The following is a 19,354-nucleotide window of genomic DNA, read 5'->3' on the forward strand; positions in this document are numbered from 1 at the left end:
AAACAAACAACATGTGTCTGTGTTTTTATCCTCTAAACTTTCACTGTAACAAAAAAAACTTGACTCAAATTATTCTGTAGGCGACAGATGCTGCGTGACAAAGATCAACCAACTGAAGTCAAAAGCTTCAAAACATGACAGCAGAGTTTTGCTCCAGCTTATTATTGTCACAAAACACAGACATGATGGAGTGAATTACATTAAAACATCTGGGTCATGTTCCCACACTCATGCATTTTACTAATTTTCGTTCCGTATAATTTGAATAATCTGAAAGCAATCCTCCAATCAGAGGAGAGAAAAGAGTGTCTACTTTCAAAATAAATTGTTGATGTACTTGAAGTAACTTATACAAATTTGCTAATTACATGCTGTGTATGGGGGCAATATTTTTATTTATTTATATTTAAATGTATTAATTGAATTGAGTCCAAAAAAAAAAAAAAAAAACTACCATTCAGAAGTGTAGGGTAGGGTCAGTATGACTTAATATTTTCGAAAGAATCTCTCGTGTTTTATCTATTTGAATATATTTTAAAATGCAATTTATTCTTGTGATGCGAAGCTGAATTACTCCAGTCTTTAGTGCCACATGATCCTGCTTCATATTTTTGTGGAAACTGATTTTTTTTTCAGGATTCTTTAATAAAAGATCAAAAGAACAGCATTTTTTTTTTTTTTTTTTTTTTTTTTTATAAAAAAACTTTTAGAAAAATTACAAAATGTTAACTCTTTAACAGTAGCATAAAATAACCCAACAAAATGTTGCAAGGATTTTGTGCAGGGACTCAGCTCATTAAAATGAACATTTAGGGCATGCTGATTTGCCAAAATGAATTGGATTTCCCAGCAACACTTAAACATTTTAATAACAGGCATTTTATAAGCTCACTCAAATGAGCGACTGTGTAATGTATGTGATACAAAGTGGCCAAAAAAACCTTAATGCAGCATATTGTGCTGTTACTTGTAGCCAAAATTAATTAATTAAATGAAAAAAAAAAAAATTGAATTGTCATTTGAAATCCTAAGCTATTTTAAAAACAGCAAAGCTACTGTCACACTACTGAAAAATGTAGTTAGATTAGCAACATTGCTACTTTTAATTAGTTTCTCCTCCCCAACATTGAGTATGTGCAAGGATCCGTCACATTCATTTCCTCTGACCTCACATTAGTCATTACCCAGAGATCTGGGGGGTGTTACTGGGCCTCTGGCCAACCACAGGACAGGACAGGTGCACATCAGGTGGGTCTTTCCCACAGTGCTCTGGAGTGGAAGTCCCCAGAGTCTGTCTCAGCAGGGGTGAGATCTGCTCCTGGGACTTAACTGAGCATTAGAGCGCCCTGAGTCAGTGTCTGCTACATCAGATCAAGTCCATGTCTGGCTGAACTCAAGAAAGGAAATTAAGACTGCCTGGGCTGCTCGTCTCTCATCTTTATAGTGCATTTAAATAAAGGAATTCTCCACTGGTGACTTCTCTGAGTGAAAGAGTGGAAAAAGAAAAGAAAAAAAGAGAAATCTAAGGGGGGTTTAAAGAAACGGTTCTGTCCATGTATGTTAAGAACATTGCTGTTCTTAACATACATGGCACATCAGCCTTTATTCTGTAGTCTAGTGAAGTTAAAGAGAGAAAAAAGAGTTGGGAACGGTTCAATTTTTTAATGATTTACTGCAACATGCCTTGCACAAACAGTGAAGACGGATTCCAGAAACAAATGACTCGGTTCTTTTAGAGATTAAAGGACGTAAAGCACAACTCATGTAGTCCAAATGATTCCTGAATGAATGACTCTTAGCAACCAGTGCTTTTTTAGTGAAATCAAACAGATAGTTGGTTATACTATACATCACGTACAACTAACTGGATTTTAAGACTTAAAGGGATAGTTCACTCAAAAATGAAAATTGCTCCATGATATACTCACCCTCAAGCCATTCTAGGTGTACTGTATATAGCGTTCTTCTTTCAGACGAAAACAATTAGTTATATTAAAAAATGTCCTGGCTCTTCCAAGTTTTATAACTATGGTATGCTATGCCTACGTCTTACGTCATCTGCTGGAATGCCACTCTCTCGTGAACGCGCGTATGACAGTTAGCAGAAGCTAGATTGTGGTTTATAAAGTTTTAAATATGGATATTTTTCTTATACAAATGCATCAATTTACTTCAGAAGGCCTTTATTAACCTATGGAGCAGGGTGGAGCACTTTTTATGATGGATTTATGCACTTTTTTTGAGGTTCAAAATCTTGATCCCTATTCACTGCCATTATAAGGCTTGGAAGAGCCAGGACATTTATAAATATAACTCCGATTATATTCGTGTGAAAGAAGAAAGTCATGTAAACCTGGCTTGAGGGTGAGTAAATCATGGGGTAACTTAAATTGTTTGGTGAACTATCCCTTTAAAGCCGCTGTAGTTAGTTACTGACTTGTTTTTCAGTTGACAATGTCATTTCTGTAAGTGGTATTTTATGTATAAAAAATGAATTAAATGTTACCACATTTTTTGTTTAGTATTGTTATTTCATAGTTAAAAATCAATTACCAGATGTCACCTCTAAAACTTATGTTTTAAATTTATTTATCATTATCTGGCCATGACAGGTGTCTGTATTTGTGGACTCAAGCACTGCTGTGGATACATCAAGAATAAACCAGGCTTTAAATGTCCTTGATGTTTTTGGAAAGCGCTTGCATCCATCAATTTTTTGTTTTGTTTACTGTGTGGAGACGTGCTGATATCTCATTCGGTCTCGCGTATCTTGTCAGTGTCTGCACTTGCTTGGCCATTTGTTGTGAAAAAATAAGGAAAGTGTGTCCAGCTAAGTTCAATTAGTATTTTGTTTTGTTAGATGGGTATAAAAAAAAGCTTAGTTTACCACGGCAGTTGTCGTGTGAAGTCCTCCTCGTGTGATGACCAAAGAGTGTAAAGACCATCGACTCTACTGTGCGACTCCACCGGGCTGGGACACCGGCAAAGGATATAAGTATCGCTTTTGATTTATCCTCTTTTCTACTACTTCTTTCACTTCGGTTTCAGTTTTTATAAACATTTCTTACTATGTGCAAGTAAGTTGTGTTATTTCTTAGGATTACTGATAAACTATACTGTCGTGATTTGTATTCGTTATCTATTTTAATTTTAGTTAAATAATGTCTGAATTTTTTATGTCTGTATAGGTCTTTTATTAAGTTTTAGTTTTATTTAATTTGAGTTATTTTAATACTTCAACAAACTAAATGGAAATGAAATAAATAAATAAATATATATATATATATATATATATATATATATATATATATATATATATATATATATATATATATATATATATATATATATATATATATATATAATTGTTTTTTTTTGGTGTTTGGCTTAGTGTTGTTATTATTATATTCAGAACTTTTGTTCTTTAATATTTTGATTAGTTTTTAGCTTTATTTTTTGTTTTTCATTTAAATGTTAAGTTTTGAAATTTTGTTGTATGCATTTGTCATTTTTATTTCATTTCTTTATTTTTTAAATGTGTATAGGTAGTATTTATAAAGTTTTAGCTTTTAGTTTTGGATCTGTTTTTAGTTGTTTAAATACTACAGTTGATTGCTTCTGTTGTCCTCATTTGTAAGTCGCTTTGGATAAAAGAGTCTGCTAAATGACTAAATAATAATAATAATAATAAAATGTGACCGTGGACCACAAAAACAGTCTTAAGTGTCAATTTTTCAAAATTGAGATTTATACATCAACTGAAAGGTGAATAAATAAGCTTTGCATTGATGTATGGTTTGTTAGGATATTAGGACAATATTTGGCCGGGATACAGCTATTCGAAATCTGAGGGTGCAGAAAAATCTGAATATTGAGAAAATTGCCTTTAAAGTTGTCCAAATGAAGTTCTCAGCAATGCATATTACTAATCAAAAATGAAGTTTTGATATATTACAGTAGGAAATTTACAAAATATCTTCATGGAACATGATCTTTACTTAATATCCTAATGATTTTTGGCATAAAAGTAAAATCAATAATTTTGACCCATACAATGTATTTTTGGCTATTGCTATAAATATACCCCAGCGACTGGTTTTGTGCTCCAGGGTCACAAATTAAGTCCTGTCTGTCTGCGGTTTAAATGTGGCTTTCTTGGCCCCTAAAGTTGAGTATCCCTGCTTTGGAATAATCTTTCATTCACACTGACTCACCGTCTATCTGTGTAACCATGTCTATGTCAGGAACCCACGAGTGACGGGAATGCTGGGACTCTCCGGTACCGAGCGAGCGTTGCTGGTTACGGGCTTACTCACGCTCAGGTTAGTTGATGGCCAAACTGTGAGAAAGCACCTCATTGTTCGACATTCACAATGGTCACTATGAGCGCTGAATGGCACTCACAGCTACGAGTAAAGAAACTAATTAGCATAATAGTACAAATCCTGCTGACCACTTAAAAGCTTGTGCTGTTGCAAGAAAACACGACTTACGTAATCCACGACTGGAAGCCAAGCCATCAAGAGGACTAAAACTTTACATGCATGAATGGTTTGACCACATTCCAGGCTTTTTACCCAAGCAAGAACGGCTAAATGTTAAATCCTTCTACATAAACTACTAATCACTGTTTATGTAGTGATCTAAGGTGCCAAAATCTGTATTCTACTTTGTAAATCTGATCACTAAAAAGCATAATAATAGGTGTGAGCAAACGTAATACCTGCAAAAGCTGTCAAAGAATGAAAACTGCTTGAAGGCTGTTCTTGAAGTTTTAGCTATCCAGGCACTACTGGATACGGTTGTGCAACTGCAGAGATGGGAAGAATGCGAATACCGCAGAGCAGGGTTCATACCTTTAAAGCACGTTAAGAGAAGCGGCCTATCTGTGGATGTGGAAAGATGAGCACATTCAAGCCTGCTGAGGTGCCTCTCTCGGTGTTTTGTCTCTTTTCACGTGGCTCTTTTGTCTGTGTGACATGTCCTCCATACCAGCAGACTGTGACCTGCTTTCTATAGGTTGCAGTCCCTCTGAGAACAGACTGATCTGAACACTCAAGTTAACAGTGAAGCCCAGTTTACAAAATAACAACAACAAAAAAAAAGTTATATTTAGTATGAAGATGAGTCAATTTTGGTAAAAATCAGACAAACTGTCTAGGACAAGTTCTAAAATAACAGGAACGCATTTGTAACGCAAAATGACATCATAGAGTGCAACTGATTCAGCATGAGCCAAGGAATCAGGGGAAAATAGAATGATTCTACCCTTCTGCAATGTTATTAGCATATACATGAGAACAATTTTGAGCTGTTGGTGGTGCTAGAGGGTTTGAGTTAGAGACTCCAGATTTCCTGTATTTAAAGGTGCAATAGGAGATCTCGGAAAATGCTAACTTTAGCCTGATAGAACTGAAAGCGAACGTCCCACCCTCCCTGGAATCGCCGTCCAAAGCCACACCCCCTGAACGCACATACACTCAAAGAGCAGAATACCATAGACAACATTAAATTACTACAATAGGCTACATCAACGGTTTCCAATTACAGTCCTCGCGCCCTCCCCGCTCTGCACATTTCATATGTACTGAATATCTTATCACATCCGACGGTTGTTCTGTTCAACCGTAAGTCATTAAGTGCCCTGCGAAGTGGACATCACCAGATATTCCGCCATGATTCCAGTTCAAAGTGAGCGTATATGTTCCATACAAAGGGCATTCAAGTGTGCGAGCAGTGAATTTAAGTTATATTTAACTTCATACTTCTCTAGTAAGTTTAGTCTGTGTGTGAAGACGCTGCGCAGTGCAATCCATGAATGAATGTTCCAAAGTGAAATAAACTTCAACAGATTTTCCCTGCTCAGGGAGTAGGGAGCATGTCAATTGGAACACAGTTCATGCACGTAGCTCTCTTCTAACGAGCTGGTTATGTGAATCAGGTGTGTAAACTAAGCGAGATGTGCAAAATATGCAGAGCGGGGGGCACGACGACTGGAATTGGAAACCACTGGGCTACATCATGTGTCATTCACCGGTGAGAGAACTTTATAGCACAGTTAGTAAAAGTACTACAATACCAGGAAGGAAGATTGGGTTGCTGATGTTTGCCTGCCATTCTTGCTCTGTCTGCACAGTGTGCGTGAACGCGCTGATGACATATCGTGTTTGCGCAAACAGGGTGCGCAGAGGTATGCAAATACATAGGTTGACAGGCAGGTAGGAAAGCCAATTAAAACGCTCGGACCGAGCATTTTGATTCGATTAACATTTCTTGGTCCTACACCTTCCACAGAATATATAAATACATTTAGACCACTTAACTTAATGATTGCGATCAGGATGTGAAGAGACTTTCAACCAGAATAACAAAAAAATGTTTCTGAAGACAATCACCTATTGCACCTTTAATGTTGAGACTGTCCTCTATCTGTGTACCAAATCTCATAACTTCCCCGCATGTGATTCTATGGGCTACCACAGACTGAATAGCAGGAGTGGATGAAGCAGAAGAAGAAGAAATTTAAAGTATACAAGAAGTGCGTACGGCTACGAACATTCAGTGCTTAGCCCCTAATTAATGTAAATGTCTTCAATGAAACGTTTGATCAACTTAATGCATCCTTAATGAATAAAATTATAAATTTCTAAATAAATAAAATCTTACAGACCTAAAATTTCTGAAAGGTGGTGTATATTGATTTTGTGAAAAAAAAGTCCAGATCTTTACAACTTCTTAAGAGATGTCACTTACCAAATGTTAGCAAACGCCAAACAGCAAATTGTTCTAGCAAACACAACCAGTTCTTTTTTGATTTGTTGTGCCTACTTTTTAATCAATCAATCAATGCCTAATTGACCCTTCGCAAAGAACCGCCCCCTTTAGTCACTGTTGCTACATCCGACAAGCCATGGTGCTTTCACGCCACACGTCGTGTTCTCATGCAGTGAAAAATACATCGCAAAGTAAAGAGGACACGGACAACGCACAGACAGGACAGGACAGAGCAGGTTACGTCTGGAATGAAACAGTCTCAGCTTTCAAATTTTGTCAAATTTTATGAAATGTAAACAATAAATACCATTTTGTGGCTCTTTAATGCGTTGTGATAGATTGCTGTAGCGCCTCAGTTCAAGCAGCACAAGAACCGATCATTTACATTTATGCATTTAGCAGATGCTTTTATCCAAAGTGACTTACAGTGAATTCAGGCTATATATATTTATCAGTATGTGTGTTCCCTGGGAATTGAACCCATGACCTTTTGCGCTGCTAAAGCAATGCTCTACCACTGAGCCACAGGATCATCTCTTCCTCTTTACTAGTTATAATAGCTCGAAATAAACATGAATGAACATAAGAAGGTATCTTCATCTTGTGGTGTCAATACACCAATACCAAGTTCAAGTCCACCACTGTTAATCTAATTTCCTGTCTGGTTTGTTTGTCGGACAAAATGGCAGATTTGGTGTTATGATTGGTCAGATCGCCTTGTCAATCAAATTCCAAAGGGTCAATTAAAAATTTTTTATATTATTATTATTATTATTATAATATATATATATATATATATAGACAAGATTTTTCAAAGGCACAATGGCAAAAATAATACTAATTCTGTTATTAAATCAAGGAGACACAAATATCCAAAGCCAATCTAAAAATCAAGACTATATATCAGCCTATCGCTAGTACCAACCATTTTAGAGCATAGTTTCTGCAACTGAACACACATTCTCAGATACTGAAAGGAAAAAGTATCTAACACACATTCAACAGTTCAGCAACAGGATGCTGATTTGTCTTTAAGGGTGCACAGGGATTTACAGGAAGAGTCCGAGTCTCACCACAGGAAAGAACTGTCACTCTCTTCCCTACCATCAAAACCAGCAGCCTTTCCTGTAGAAAGTTATCTTCAGACCGCAGCGGCTCCATCACACACACATCAGTGTGTACCGGCCCACGCCAGGGAAACACTGACAACATAATAGCTGCAGACGGGGCCACGTTTGGGACTGTGTGTTTGTATCCGTGTGCTTCAGAACACAGCATACAATCACGCATCACATGATCCTGTTTACCCTGTATTTTTGTCTGACCACAGAAATTGTGGGCTGAATCTCCCTGCATCGCTTTGCAAGTATGTGCTAAATTCATACTCTACATTCTGCTGGATTTTAACCCCTAACTGACCGATTCTCAATTGGCGTCAAGGGAATTTGAAACCCATATTACTATGCAAGTCATCCCTGAGACTGATTACTCGACTAGATCTTCAATCCAAGACGAGTCACCAGACAATGTGAAGCAGGAACATCCACCTCGGAAAAACAAACAGTGCAAGGAAAAACTGGGACATGGAGAATAAAGGGATGTGGGTGGGAAGTGAGAGAGAGCTCGTACCTTGTCTCTGGATAAAGATTCGCAGCAGGGGGTGTGCGGTCGACACAGCCTTGCTGAAGTTCTCGTCGTTATTGATGGGGAGGAGGTCTCCGTGAACGTCAGCGTATCCAATCATCACCTCCATGTTTGCAATCCGATGGATGGTCATGATGAGTTTGTAGAATTCCTCAAATTTGCCAGGTTTTAGCCGATCCACTGAAAACCTCCGGAACTCTGCTCCATACTGCAAAAGAAACGCAGAAGTCAGCATGCTGCTACAAAACAGTACTACACTGATATTTATTATTTGTTACTAGGTAAAGATTATTGGCCAACGAATATATCACCAAAGCTGAATATATTATATATTATATTCATTGGCCGATAAGATGTTCTTTTTCAACCAATAGGCTAGATGTCTTTTATTTTGACAGAGAAAATGTTGGTAAACTGTAAAACATGTAAGTAAACAAATCAGAACTAATGAGAAATATAAATATTATTTAAAAAATGAGTAAAAATTTAAAAAGCACAAATTACATGAACAAGAGAAATTAACATTAAAGTCCGTGTAAAGTCAATTCTGAGAATTGTTTGTAAACACATTATAAATGTTAAAAACGCATTGCTGAAACATGTTACAAAAACTGTGAACTATGTAGTCGTTAATTGTGGAGTTAAACAGTTTCACCATTTTCGTGATCAGGATTGTTTGGGCGGGGCTAAATCAGGACTCAATGACGCAACCGAGCCACCGAGCATGGCCCCTTTCCCAACACTACAAGACGTGTGTTCGACTTGAAGCAGCGCTGCTGACCGACCGGTGTGTGACATCACAGTACAGTGAGAGCTACAAAGAGCAGACAACTCCTCATGATTTCGAATCGCTCTCGTGTCATACACTGATCGTTCTGTAGCGCTGCTTCATGTCGAACACACCTAATAACTAGAGCGCATTAGCATCAGTGGTCCGGCGCTCAATCGCGAGTTACTGTCATTACCGTTATTACTAAAGTTTTGCTAGCTAGCTATGCCTTCGTCACGTAAATGCATAATACCTGGATGCGATCATTTACAAAACAGCTCGGTCTCCTTATTAAATAAGCTATTGGAGGAAGAGAGAGACAGCAGCTTTCCCGTGAGTGGGCGTGGTTTCAGCGCCGCCAGTGGACACGCCCCCAGCGTTTGGGAGCAGAGCATACTGCTTATTTTTTCAAGATTTTGATACCTTATTTTATTTACTTCGCATTTTTTTTTAGCATTCAAATTTGGCTGGGTGGTTAATAACACATTTTTCTGTGGTGTGACAAACTCAGAACACGCATTTAATACTGACTTTACACGGACTTTAACAAATACATTAACACGAGAATAAAAAGTTGATATCCATCGACCTAACACACTCTAGCAATTCGTAACTATTTTAAGTTTTGGAGACAAAAAATTACTTTTGACCAAAGCATTACTAGAAAAATTGGATGTTCACTATAGAAATGTTCATGACTTTTCCAGTCTTGGAAAACTTCTATCAAGACCATGGGAACCACAGCTGTAAAGCTCAAGGTTAAACCACACCATCCTCATCCTATCCAGTTTCAACTTGCAACTCGAAGTAGACATAATACATCTCACCACCTAACCAAAACTGCAGACTTATTTCTCTTATTTTTACTTACTAGTCTCTGATTAATCTACTTAGCCTTCAGACGTGTCAGGAATCCCTAAACACTAACATTGAGAGATAAAACGTGTTTTCACCAGGCCTCTAACAGTCTATTCGGCTGTCTTGGCAGCTCTGCTGTTTGTAATGAGGAAATGGAGGCAAACAGGGACCTGAGACACAATAGAGAGACACACAATGCAGGTTGATGAGTAAGCAGAGCAAACTTCCACAACAACACACATGAACGGATGTCACCCCGTCACTGCAGCTGAGCCACACAGATGGACAAACCCAACAAATCTAGGGACCTATGAAATCAGTTTTTTCTTTTTTCTCAAATTCCATTTTTTGAGTTTAAATTTTTCTGGATTCCTAGTTTTTCCCCCATTTTAATTTTTCTAGACTTGGTTTTAATGGTTAAATTAAATTTTATTAATCTAAAAGCATGTCTAATTAATTGAATTCATGAAACTTTCATAATTTAACAGCAATTTATTAACAGTTAAATAAAACAAAATTTTTAAGGCCTAATGAAATATGTTTTATTTTTCTCCTCAGATTTAGTTATATTTTTACCAAATACCATGTTTTGCATTAATTTTCTGGATTCCATTTTAATGGTTTCATTAAATTTTAATAATCAAAACCATCTCTAAATAACTGATTTATCCTTTATTATTATTATTAATAATAATAATAATAATAATTAAATAAATCAATCAATAAATCATATATATATATATATATATATATATATATATATATATATCTATATATATATATATATCTATATATATATATCTATATATCTATATATATATATATCTATATATATATATATCTATATATATATATCTATATCTATATATATATATCTATATATATATATATATATCTATATATCTATATATCTATATATATATATATATATATATATATATATATATGTGTGTGTGTATGTATGTATGTATGTATGTATATATGAAACTTTTTCCCCCTCTCAGAAATTCTGTGTTGTGTATTTACATTTTTCTGCTAAATAAATCCTGGTAAATAATTTTTCTGGTAAATATTCCTTTAAAAATAATGTTTTAATAATTATTAAGTAATATATCTGTCACAGTTTCTTCAAGTTAAACCAAACTTTTATTTTGACGGGTGGTTGTGAAGACCATTAATTTCTCTGTTTATATGGTGATAGTTTTTCTCAAAAGAAATAGTAAAATGCTCATGAAGTGACTCTCAGAGCAGTTCTAGTGATGAGTACATATACAACCGAATACATATATGAGTACATCAATGTTTGAGTACATATATTCATGTACTCATACATTGAGGCAGCAGAGGCTGAAAACACCACGAGCATCATGCACGCTTCAGTATGTGCGTTCCGTTAGTAAACAAAACCGCATGTCTGAGATATTCATTCACACAGAACCTGCAGATCACAGACACTAATCCATATTGCATTTTGATTTAAGTGTACTGACCTACTTTTGATTTATGCGGTGGTGATGGCGCAGTGGATAAGACACATGCCTTTGGTGTGAGAGACCCGGGTTCGAATCCACTGTGAGACACCAATGTGTCCCTGAGCAAGACACTTAACCCCCTAGTTGCTCCAGAGGCGTGCGACCTCTGACATATATAGCAATTGTAAGACGCTTTGGATAAAAGCGTCAGCTAAATGAATAAATGTAAATGTAAATGTATGCATCCAAACTTTGGCTAATTCCGTGACATTCCGCGTTATACAGTAAATTCCATTTTTGTAAGTGGATTCCACAATTCCGTTAACGTTTTCCACATCGCGGAAATCATAGGGCCCTACAAATCTCCTCTCTTAGAACACACACTAAGGTCCGTTTACACAAGTCACCTTACAGCACTGCTTTATAAGTGTTTTTCTATGCCATTAGCAAACTATTAACATATTATTTGAAATGTACTAATAATAGACAGATAGTATGCAAACTCAATGTTGTTGTAATCTATAAGCATATTTCTCCAGTCCAACTGAAACAAATCCCATAAGAGACACACTCTGCCCTCAAATTCAGAAAAAGGCAATTGTCCGTTGGAGGCATATCACCATCACTAACAGGGTCAAGCTGAGGTTATGTCTCGGATCATGTGACTACCATGCAGATGTGAGTCTTGACTCAATACGTGGGTCGTCCCATGCAGCCTGAAAAACACAGGCCTCGCTTTGTCTTTCACAACAGCGGTTGAGGCTGCAGCATCCCAGCATTCACTCGTGGACTGTGCTGCTCTATATAATTATGCCTCTAGGATGAGAATCCCACATTAGCCAATGGCAGCCTGTCATTAGCACATGAAATATAAATGTGAAGCAGCAGAAATACTCTCGGAGGGTCTCTGTGGTGGCAGGTGTGTGATCAAGTTGACTACATGTGAAAATGTACTCAGTGGTTGACACATATGCAAACATCCATCCCACCACCTAAGTGTGAGGATTTAACCCATTCATCATCTCCAGATGAGACATCAGAGATGCTGCTGCACTGACAGAAAAAAAAAAATCCATTCCAGTTTTGTTTTTTCACCTAATGTAATGTATTCTAATGTGATACATTATTTTAAAATGGCATTAAAAGAGTGATATACTTCTGTTGTTGTTCATTCCCTGATGCCAACTGATGACGTTAGTCAAGTTTTCTTCTGCAAAAACAGCTGTAATTCAGCTTTACTAAATATGCAGCTTAAATTGTTAAAGTCAGACTGAAATTATCAGGTTATTTTATTAAAGGGTTATTATTTAACTTAAATAACCCTTTTTTTTACCACTCAGAGCCAAAAATGTTTGGCTAACTAACATTTTATTTTGCCACAGTTTGGCCACTTCTTAGACCTAGCAGTCATATGGCAGGGTTGTAAACACAAGATAACATTATTTCCTGTGTTTCTGACTGTTTACTTTAATAATTACATGAAAGAAACACTTCATGTTAAAAAAAAAAACAAGAATTTGTTAACTTCATTATCTTTTATTTTTAATTATTACTTTAATTTAATAAAGGAGTGTGTTCAATAAAATATGTTTTAGCTCTGAAATTAGTACTAGTATTAAACAACTTTTGGGTATTTTATTGGGTTTCATGAAAACTCCAAGTACAAATGAGATTTTTCCCCTTAAATATATTTAAAAAATAAAGCATGCAAAACAATGTGTCCAAACACAATGATACTCTCAGGTTTCTCAGGATCTCATGTACTTTGTAAATTATTTAAATTTGGTATCATTCCGCTTGGCTTTAAAGGGATAGTTTACCAATTTACACATTTACTCACCTTCAAGTTGTTCCAAACCTGTATGAGTTTCTTTCATCTGTTGAACCAAAAGATGATATTTTGAAGAATGTGGGAAACCAAAGAGTTGATGGTAGCCATGACTTCCATAGGATTTTTCTTCATACTATGAAAGTCAATGGCTACCGTCAACTGTTTGGTTACCAACATTCTTCAAAATATCTTTTGTGTCCAACAGCCGAAAGAAATTAATACAAGTTTCGAACAACTTGAGGGTGAGTAAATGAAGACAGAACTATCCCTTTAATAGCCATAATGACAGTAACAATTGATAATTTACCTCAGATCACGAAGACTTAAGGGAAACAATGACGAGCATCTTCCCATGACAAATAGTGTATCAGTCAATGAGTGTGTAACTTGATCATGTTAAAATGGTTTAATATTTGGTTATTTGATTATACGGTTATCTATTTTGTTTCAAGTGCAAGTGCTTGTCTAATTGGTGGGGATTTGTGATTGACTTATTACGTCTGATGTCTACAGACAAACTCACTGTGATCTTATCGTGTCTGGTTAGGATACAGTGTAAATCTGAATCCATACTTAACAACTCAGTAGTCATCCATGTGCAAACTCAAGCCCAAAAACAATAACATGACCTCAAATCTTTGAGAATACAAGCCTAAACAGAGCCTAACCTGACAAATTTCCAACATTAAATCCTGAGTAATACGAGAACAGTGAAAAACGTTATCAGTCCTCAAACCCTGACAGGTTCAGGCAAGTCAAAACACAGCGCTACAGCCAGATACACAGCTCTTTGTGTTAAATACTTCTGTGACATTAAACAGTACCCAAAACCCAATCTTATCAAATGTCAGTTTAGCGTTCCAAGAAGTACATTTCCAACTGAGATCCAGCTAGGTCAGTGGAAAACAGCAGTGAAAGAGCAGTCGGGGGAGTGTTTCTGGAATATGTACAAAGCCTTAGACACATCAGTGATTTTTCTTTAGATATAAAGCGTTGGAGGACAAAACCAGCTCCTCACAAAAGAACAGAAACCCCTTCACGCACTCTTATCACCAGCAGAGCTCCTCTAAAAACAAGTCTTCCCTGATAGTGACATACAGGAACGGGGTGATGACATCATAAAAAACACTACGTGTGATACGGAGAGATCCATGACATCACTATAGTGATTTAGCGCACAACTGATGAGTAATGCATCCTTTGTAATGTTGACACAGATGTGGTTGATACACAGTGTTCCAAACATCATAGTAGGAAGATCTTAGATACCTGCTTCATCAGCATTCTTGCCTCGCAGGTTGTGGTTTCACACATCCATCCATTGATGCTTTTGTTTGGGGGGCGAGTATAGGTTATTTCAGGTTTCAGAGGGAAAGCGGGTTGATCCGCACCCCTCCAACTTTCATATGGAGGTATCTGGCTCTTCCAAGAGAGCAGAAACCTAATGGGGCGCTCTCGTCTTTACAAACCCCAAACAGTGGATCCTTTCATTGACAACAGTAGCAGAGCTTTTCAGCCCCTGTTATGAATTAGATCACGGCTGAATAATAGAGGCGAATGATCAGACAATGGCAATGGAGTCTGGATCTGGGCACGTCGCCCACACATTCCAGCAATTAGGACCATCACATCCATAACCACATTAGAAAAGTTTGTCTAGCCAAAGCCTAGTCCAAAAGACAGAGTATTTTTTTTTCATCCACTCTAGAATAAGAGTGAATACAGTGACAGACGACTCAAACAGAAAAGCAGAGGCATGTAATGAACCATCCAGGTCCAATGGGTCTCAGTGACAGCGCTTTGACAGACACAGTCTCCATCAGCTTGGCTGCAACAGATGTATAGTCCACAGCACCATTAGCACGAGCGGTGACAGATATAGAGTTATTTCTATTTGTGAAGGGTTGGTTGAAGCTTTGTCAGGCATTTCCCCAGGCAAACTGAACAATTACTGTATATGAAAGGTCTGTATGACTACACTTTGAGTGATGATCAATCTATCATCATGATTATAATGAAACTCATGCTATTCTTCAAGAGAACTATTACAATAGAATGTCAGACACAAACACAGATGGATGGATGGATGGATGGATGGATGGATGGATGGATGGACGGACACAGAGAGACAGATAGGGAGCTGAATAGACAGACAGACAGATAGACAGATAGACGGAAAGCTGAATAGACAGACAGACAGACAGACAGACAGACGGACAGATTGGCGGACAGATTGGCGGAGAGCTGTATAGACAGACAGACAGATAGAGAGCTGAATAGACAGACAGACAGACAGATAGACGGAGAGCTGAACAGACAGATGGCCAGACGGACGGACAGACAGAGGGATAGACGGAGAGACGGAGAGACAGATGGACAGATAGACAGACAGACAGACAGATGAATAGACAGACAGACAGATAGAGAGCTGAATAGACAGACAGACAGACAGATAGACGGAGAGCTGAACAGACAGATGGACAGACGGACGGATAGACGGACGGACAGACAGACGGACGGACAGATAGACAGACGGATAGACGGACAGACGGACAGATGAATAGACAGACAGACAGATAGACAGACAGACAGCTGAATAGACAGACGGACGGACAGACAGACGGATAGACGGACAGACAGAGAGCTGAATAGACAGACAGACAGACAGACAGCTGAATAGACGGACGGACGGACAGACGGAGAGATAGACAGACAGACAGAGAGCTGAATAGACAGACAGACAAATGGACAGATAGAAAGACAGACAGAGAGAGCTGAATAGACAGACAGACAGACAGACAGACAGACGGACGGACAGACGGATAGACAGACAGACAGACGGACGGACGGACAGACAGACGGACGGACGGACAGACAGACAGACGGATAGACAGACAGACGGACGGACGGACGGTCAGACAGACGGACGGACGGACAGACAGACAGACAGACGGACGGACAGACGGATAGACGGACAGACAGACAGACGGACGGACGGACAGACAGACGGATAGACGGACAGACAGACGGACGGACAGACGGATAGATGGACAGACGGACGGACGGACAGACAGACGGATAGACGGACAGACAGACAGACGGACGGACAGACAGACGGATAGACGGACAGACAGACAGACAGACGGACGGACAGACAGACGGATAGACGGACAGACAGACAGACGGACGGACAGACAGACAGACAGACAGACAGACGGACGGACAGACGGATAGACAGACAGACGGATAGACGGACGGACGGACAGATGGACAGACAGACAGACGGACGGACGGACAGACAGACAGACGGATAGACAGACAGACGGACGGACGGACGGTCAGACAGACGGACGGACGGACAGACAGACAGACAGACGGACGGACAGACGGATAGACGGACAGACAGACAGACAGACGGACGGACGGACAGACAGACGGATAGACGGACAGACAGACGGACGGACAGACGGATAGACGGACAGACAGACAGACAGACGGACGGACAGACAGACGGATAGACGGACAGACAGACAGACGGACGGACAGACGGACAGACAGACAGACAGACAGACAGACAGACAGACAGACAGACAGACAGACGGACGGACAGACAGACGGACGGACGGACGGACAGATGGACGGATAGATAGACGGATAGATGGATGGTTGGATGGATGGATGGATGGATATACTAATCCCATTTCCCTATTAGATTAATAAAGTATCCATGTTAACTGCTGGTGTAAGCATGTACTTTGGGTGAGTAATACAAGAAACAAAAGTTTAACTTTGTCCAACTGACACAAATAATAGAGCCCATCCCAATGAATCAGCTCTCATGTTTGCTCTTGTCAAATGTGTAAATATGTCCGTGTGTTTGGATACTATTTTCGGACAGCTGGAAATGAGGACAGTATTTAACCTGAGCTGATGTGAAGATCACAAACACAGAGCAGAGATCTCCCATCTGAGAGCCACATGCTGCAGCAGACCAGACACAGAAACAGTACTGAGAGAGGACTTGTGCGTGATAATATACCGCTTTTTATTCTTCTGGAGATCTAAAGTCACTAAACACTATCCATAAATGTGACAGTTCAAGCGCCAAAACGGTGCTGTAACTCATTTTACTGGAGACGACTTAAAGTTAAGGGCTGATGAAACCAAACGCAATTCTCAAAAGTAAAATAAACGTTATTTTAAAATGCTCGAAATTGAGTAAACTATACAAAGATCAGACTAGTTCTTATATGGCATAATATGATTTGACATGGGCTAACCAAAGTTAGCCATTCCTACTTTTCTCATCTAAAAATATACAGCATAGAGAAACTATTCTCGTAAAAATATTTTCAAGCATGCATTTCACACAACTCACCTTGCTTTTGACTTCCACCGCGTTCATGTTCAAGCTACGCAAAGATTGCGATTTGTTATTAAAGCTGCGGTTCATTTCGCTCGCGTGAAACTTTTCAGCCCGTCCAGGATGATGGGCTCGATTTATAAGCCTGTCCCGTAACTGAACGTCCAAAATTCACTCTCAAAATGCGGAAAAGTTAGTCCTCGGAGGCTGTGTGACAGATTTTCTTAACTTGCGGTCACAAAACTTCTGCAGAAAAGTATGTGAAAGACAAATCAGCGCCTCTCGCAAGGAGGAGTGGGCTAAGTTTCACAAATTACATCATCGCTCCCTCTCCGACGATTCCATTGGTCCTACTATGGCGAAGGCGTGGCTTATGAATATTAAATACGTAACGTGACGCTATTACGGTAGAGCTAGCTGATTGGCTGAATGGCGAACGTTAGGAAGTAGGCGGAGCGAAGTGAGTGAACTTGAAAAACTTGAAAGTTTTTTATTTTTTATAGAAAATATTTTTTTTTAAATTAAAACGTATATTGCTCGTCATCCCCACCCATCTGTAGAAATGTAATATAGTTGTCTTCCCTTTAGAAAGTGGGCGGGTCATCCAATTACATCTCCGAAGGCTTGGCTTATGAATATTAATTAGACACATCACTGGACGCTACAGGAAGGTTACCAAGCAACTTTAGCACGACTTCATAAATATTCATAAGCTTTTCCTTAGCCATAATAGGATTTGTAAATATCTCCTGACTAGCTGTCTCATATGAACGTGGAATACAATATTACATGCTGTAAAGGGACTCGTCTCATAGTAATATTAGCCGGGAAGCGGCTCTCAGGCGCCGAAACCCGACAGCTGCTCTTCCCAGGAATGTTTTTTTAGTAACTTCTCAGGCAAACATACCACCGGTCAATAAAAAAGACATGTTTATGTTTGTCCGTTATCTCACAACTACCTAAAACATCCTGGGACTATAAAAGTATGACTGAAGGCTGTTCTCTCATTGACCGCTGGATGTCCCTGCTGCACAATTAAAGAAACCGAGCAGTTGACGTTTACTCAATTAACTAGTACCTTTTAAAAAAATTGGGTTAATATGTTGAACTTTTCCATGAGATGAAGTCTCCAGACACACTCTCAGAAAAAAAAAGAAAAGAAAAAGTTGTCACTAGGGTGGTACCCTTTCAAAAGGTACTTATATGTGCCATTTACAAACTAATATGATCCCTTTATTAATATGTGTATTTCAGGAACTAATATGCACCCTTTGGTGGGCCATACAAAGGTGATTTTTTTGGCCCCAGTGATAGCTTTTGTACCTTTTCTTTTTTTAAGATTGGTCATCTACTGTTATGGTTATTTTAGTTTATTATATCAGTCTTTTGTCTTATTTTCACGTGGTTTGTAAACTACTGAACTACTATTTTATGGTGTCATTTATTTATTTTTGTATTTATTTATTTTTTTAATGTTTTTGTGTGTATGTGTTGGGAATTTTTAGCTCGTAATGTGAAACCGATTTAGTTTTTTTGATTATTTTTATATTTTAGAAAGTCAAAGAAAAGCTGTTTTGTTGTTGTTGTTGTTGTTGTTTTTTTTTTTAAACCAATTTTACAGTTTACAATACAATCTATAAAAT

The 19,354-nt window shown here is 38.3% G+C and overlaps 1 protein-coding gene across 1 annotated transcript in view; it reads right to left on the minus strand.

The window, feature by feature from the left end:
* Positions 1–18,071, minus strand: part of LOC306847170 (partitioning defective 6 homolog gamma-like) — a 44,886-nt gene extending 26,815 nt beyond the window's left edge. Inside the window, exons 1-2 of the mRNA XM_079380975.1 lie at positions 17,727–18,071; positions 8,404–8,626 (exon numbers count right to left, since the gene is read on the minus strand). Coding sequence (XP_079237101.1) covers positions 8,404–8,626; positions 17,727–17,801 — 298 coding nt within the window. The 5' untranslated portion in view covers positions 17,802–18,071. The remainder of the gene's footprint in view (positions 1–8,403; positions 8,627–17,726) is intronic.
* Positions 18,072–19,354: the final 1,283 nt, after the last annotated feature.

Source organism: Barbus barbus, assembly GCF_936440315.1.
Source record: "Barbus barbus genome assembly, chromosome: 27".
NCBI classification, from domain to species: domain Eukaryota; kingdom Metazoa; phylum Chordata; class Actinopteri; order Cypriniformes; family Cyprinidae; genus Barbus; species Barbus barbus.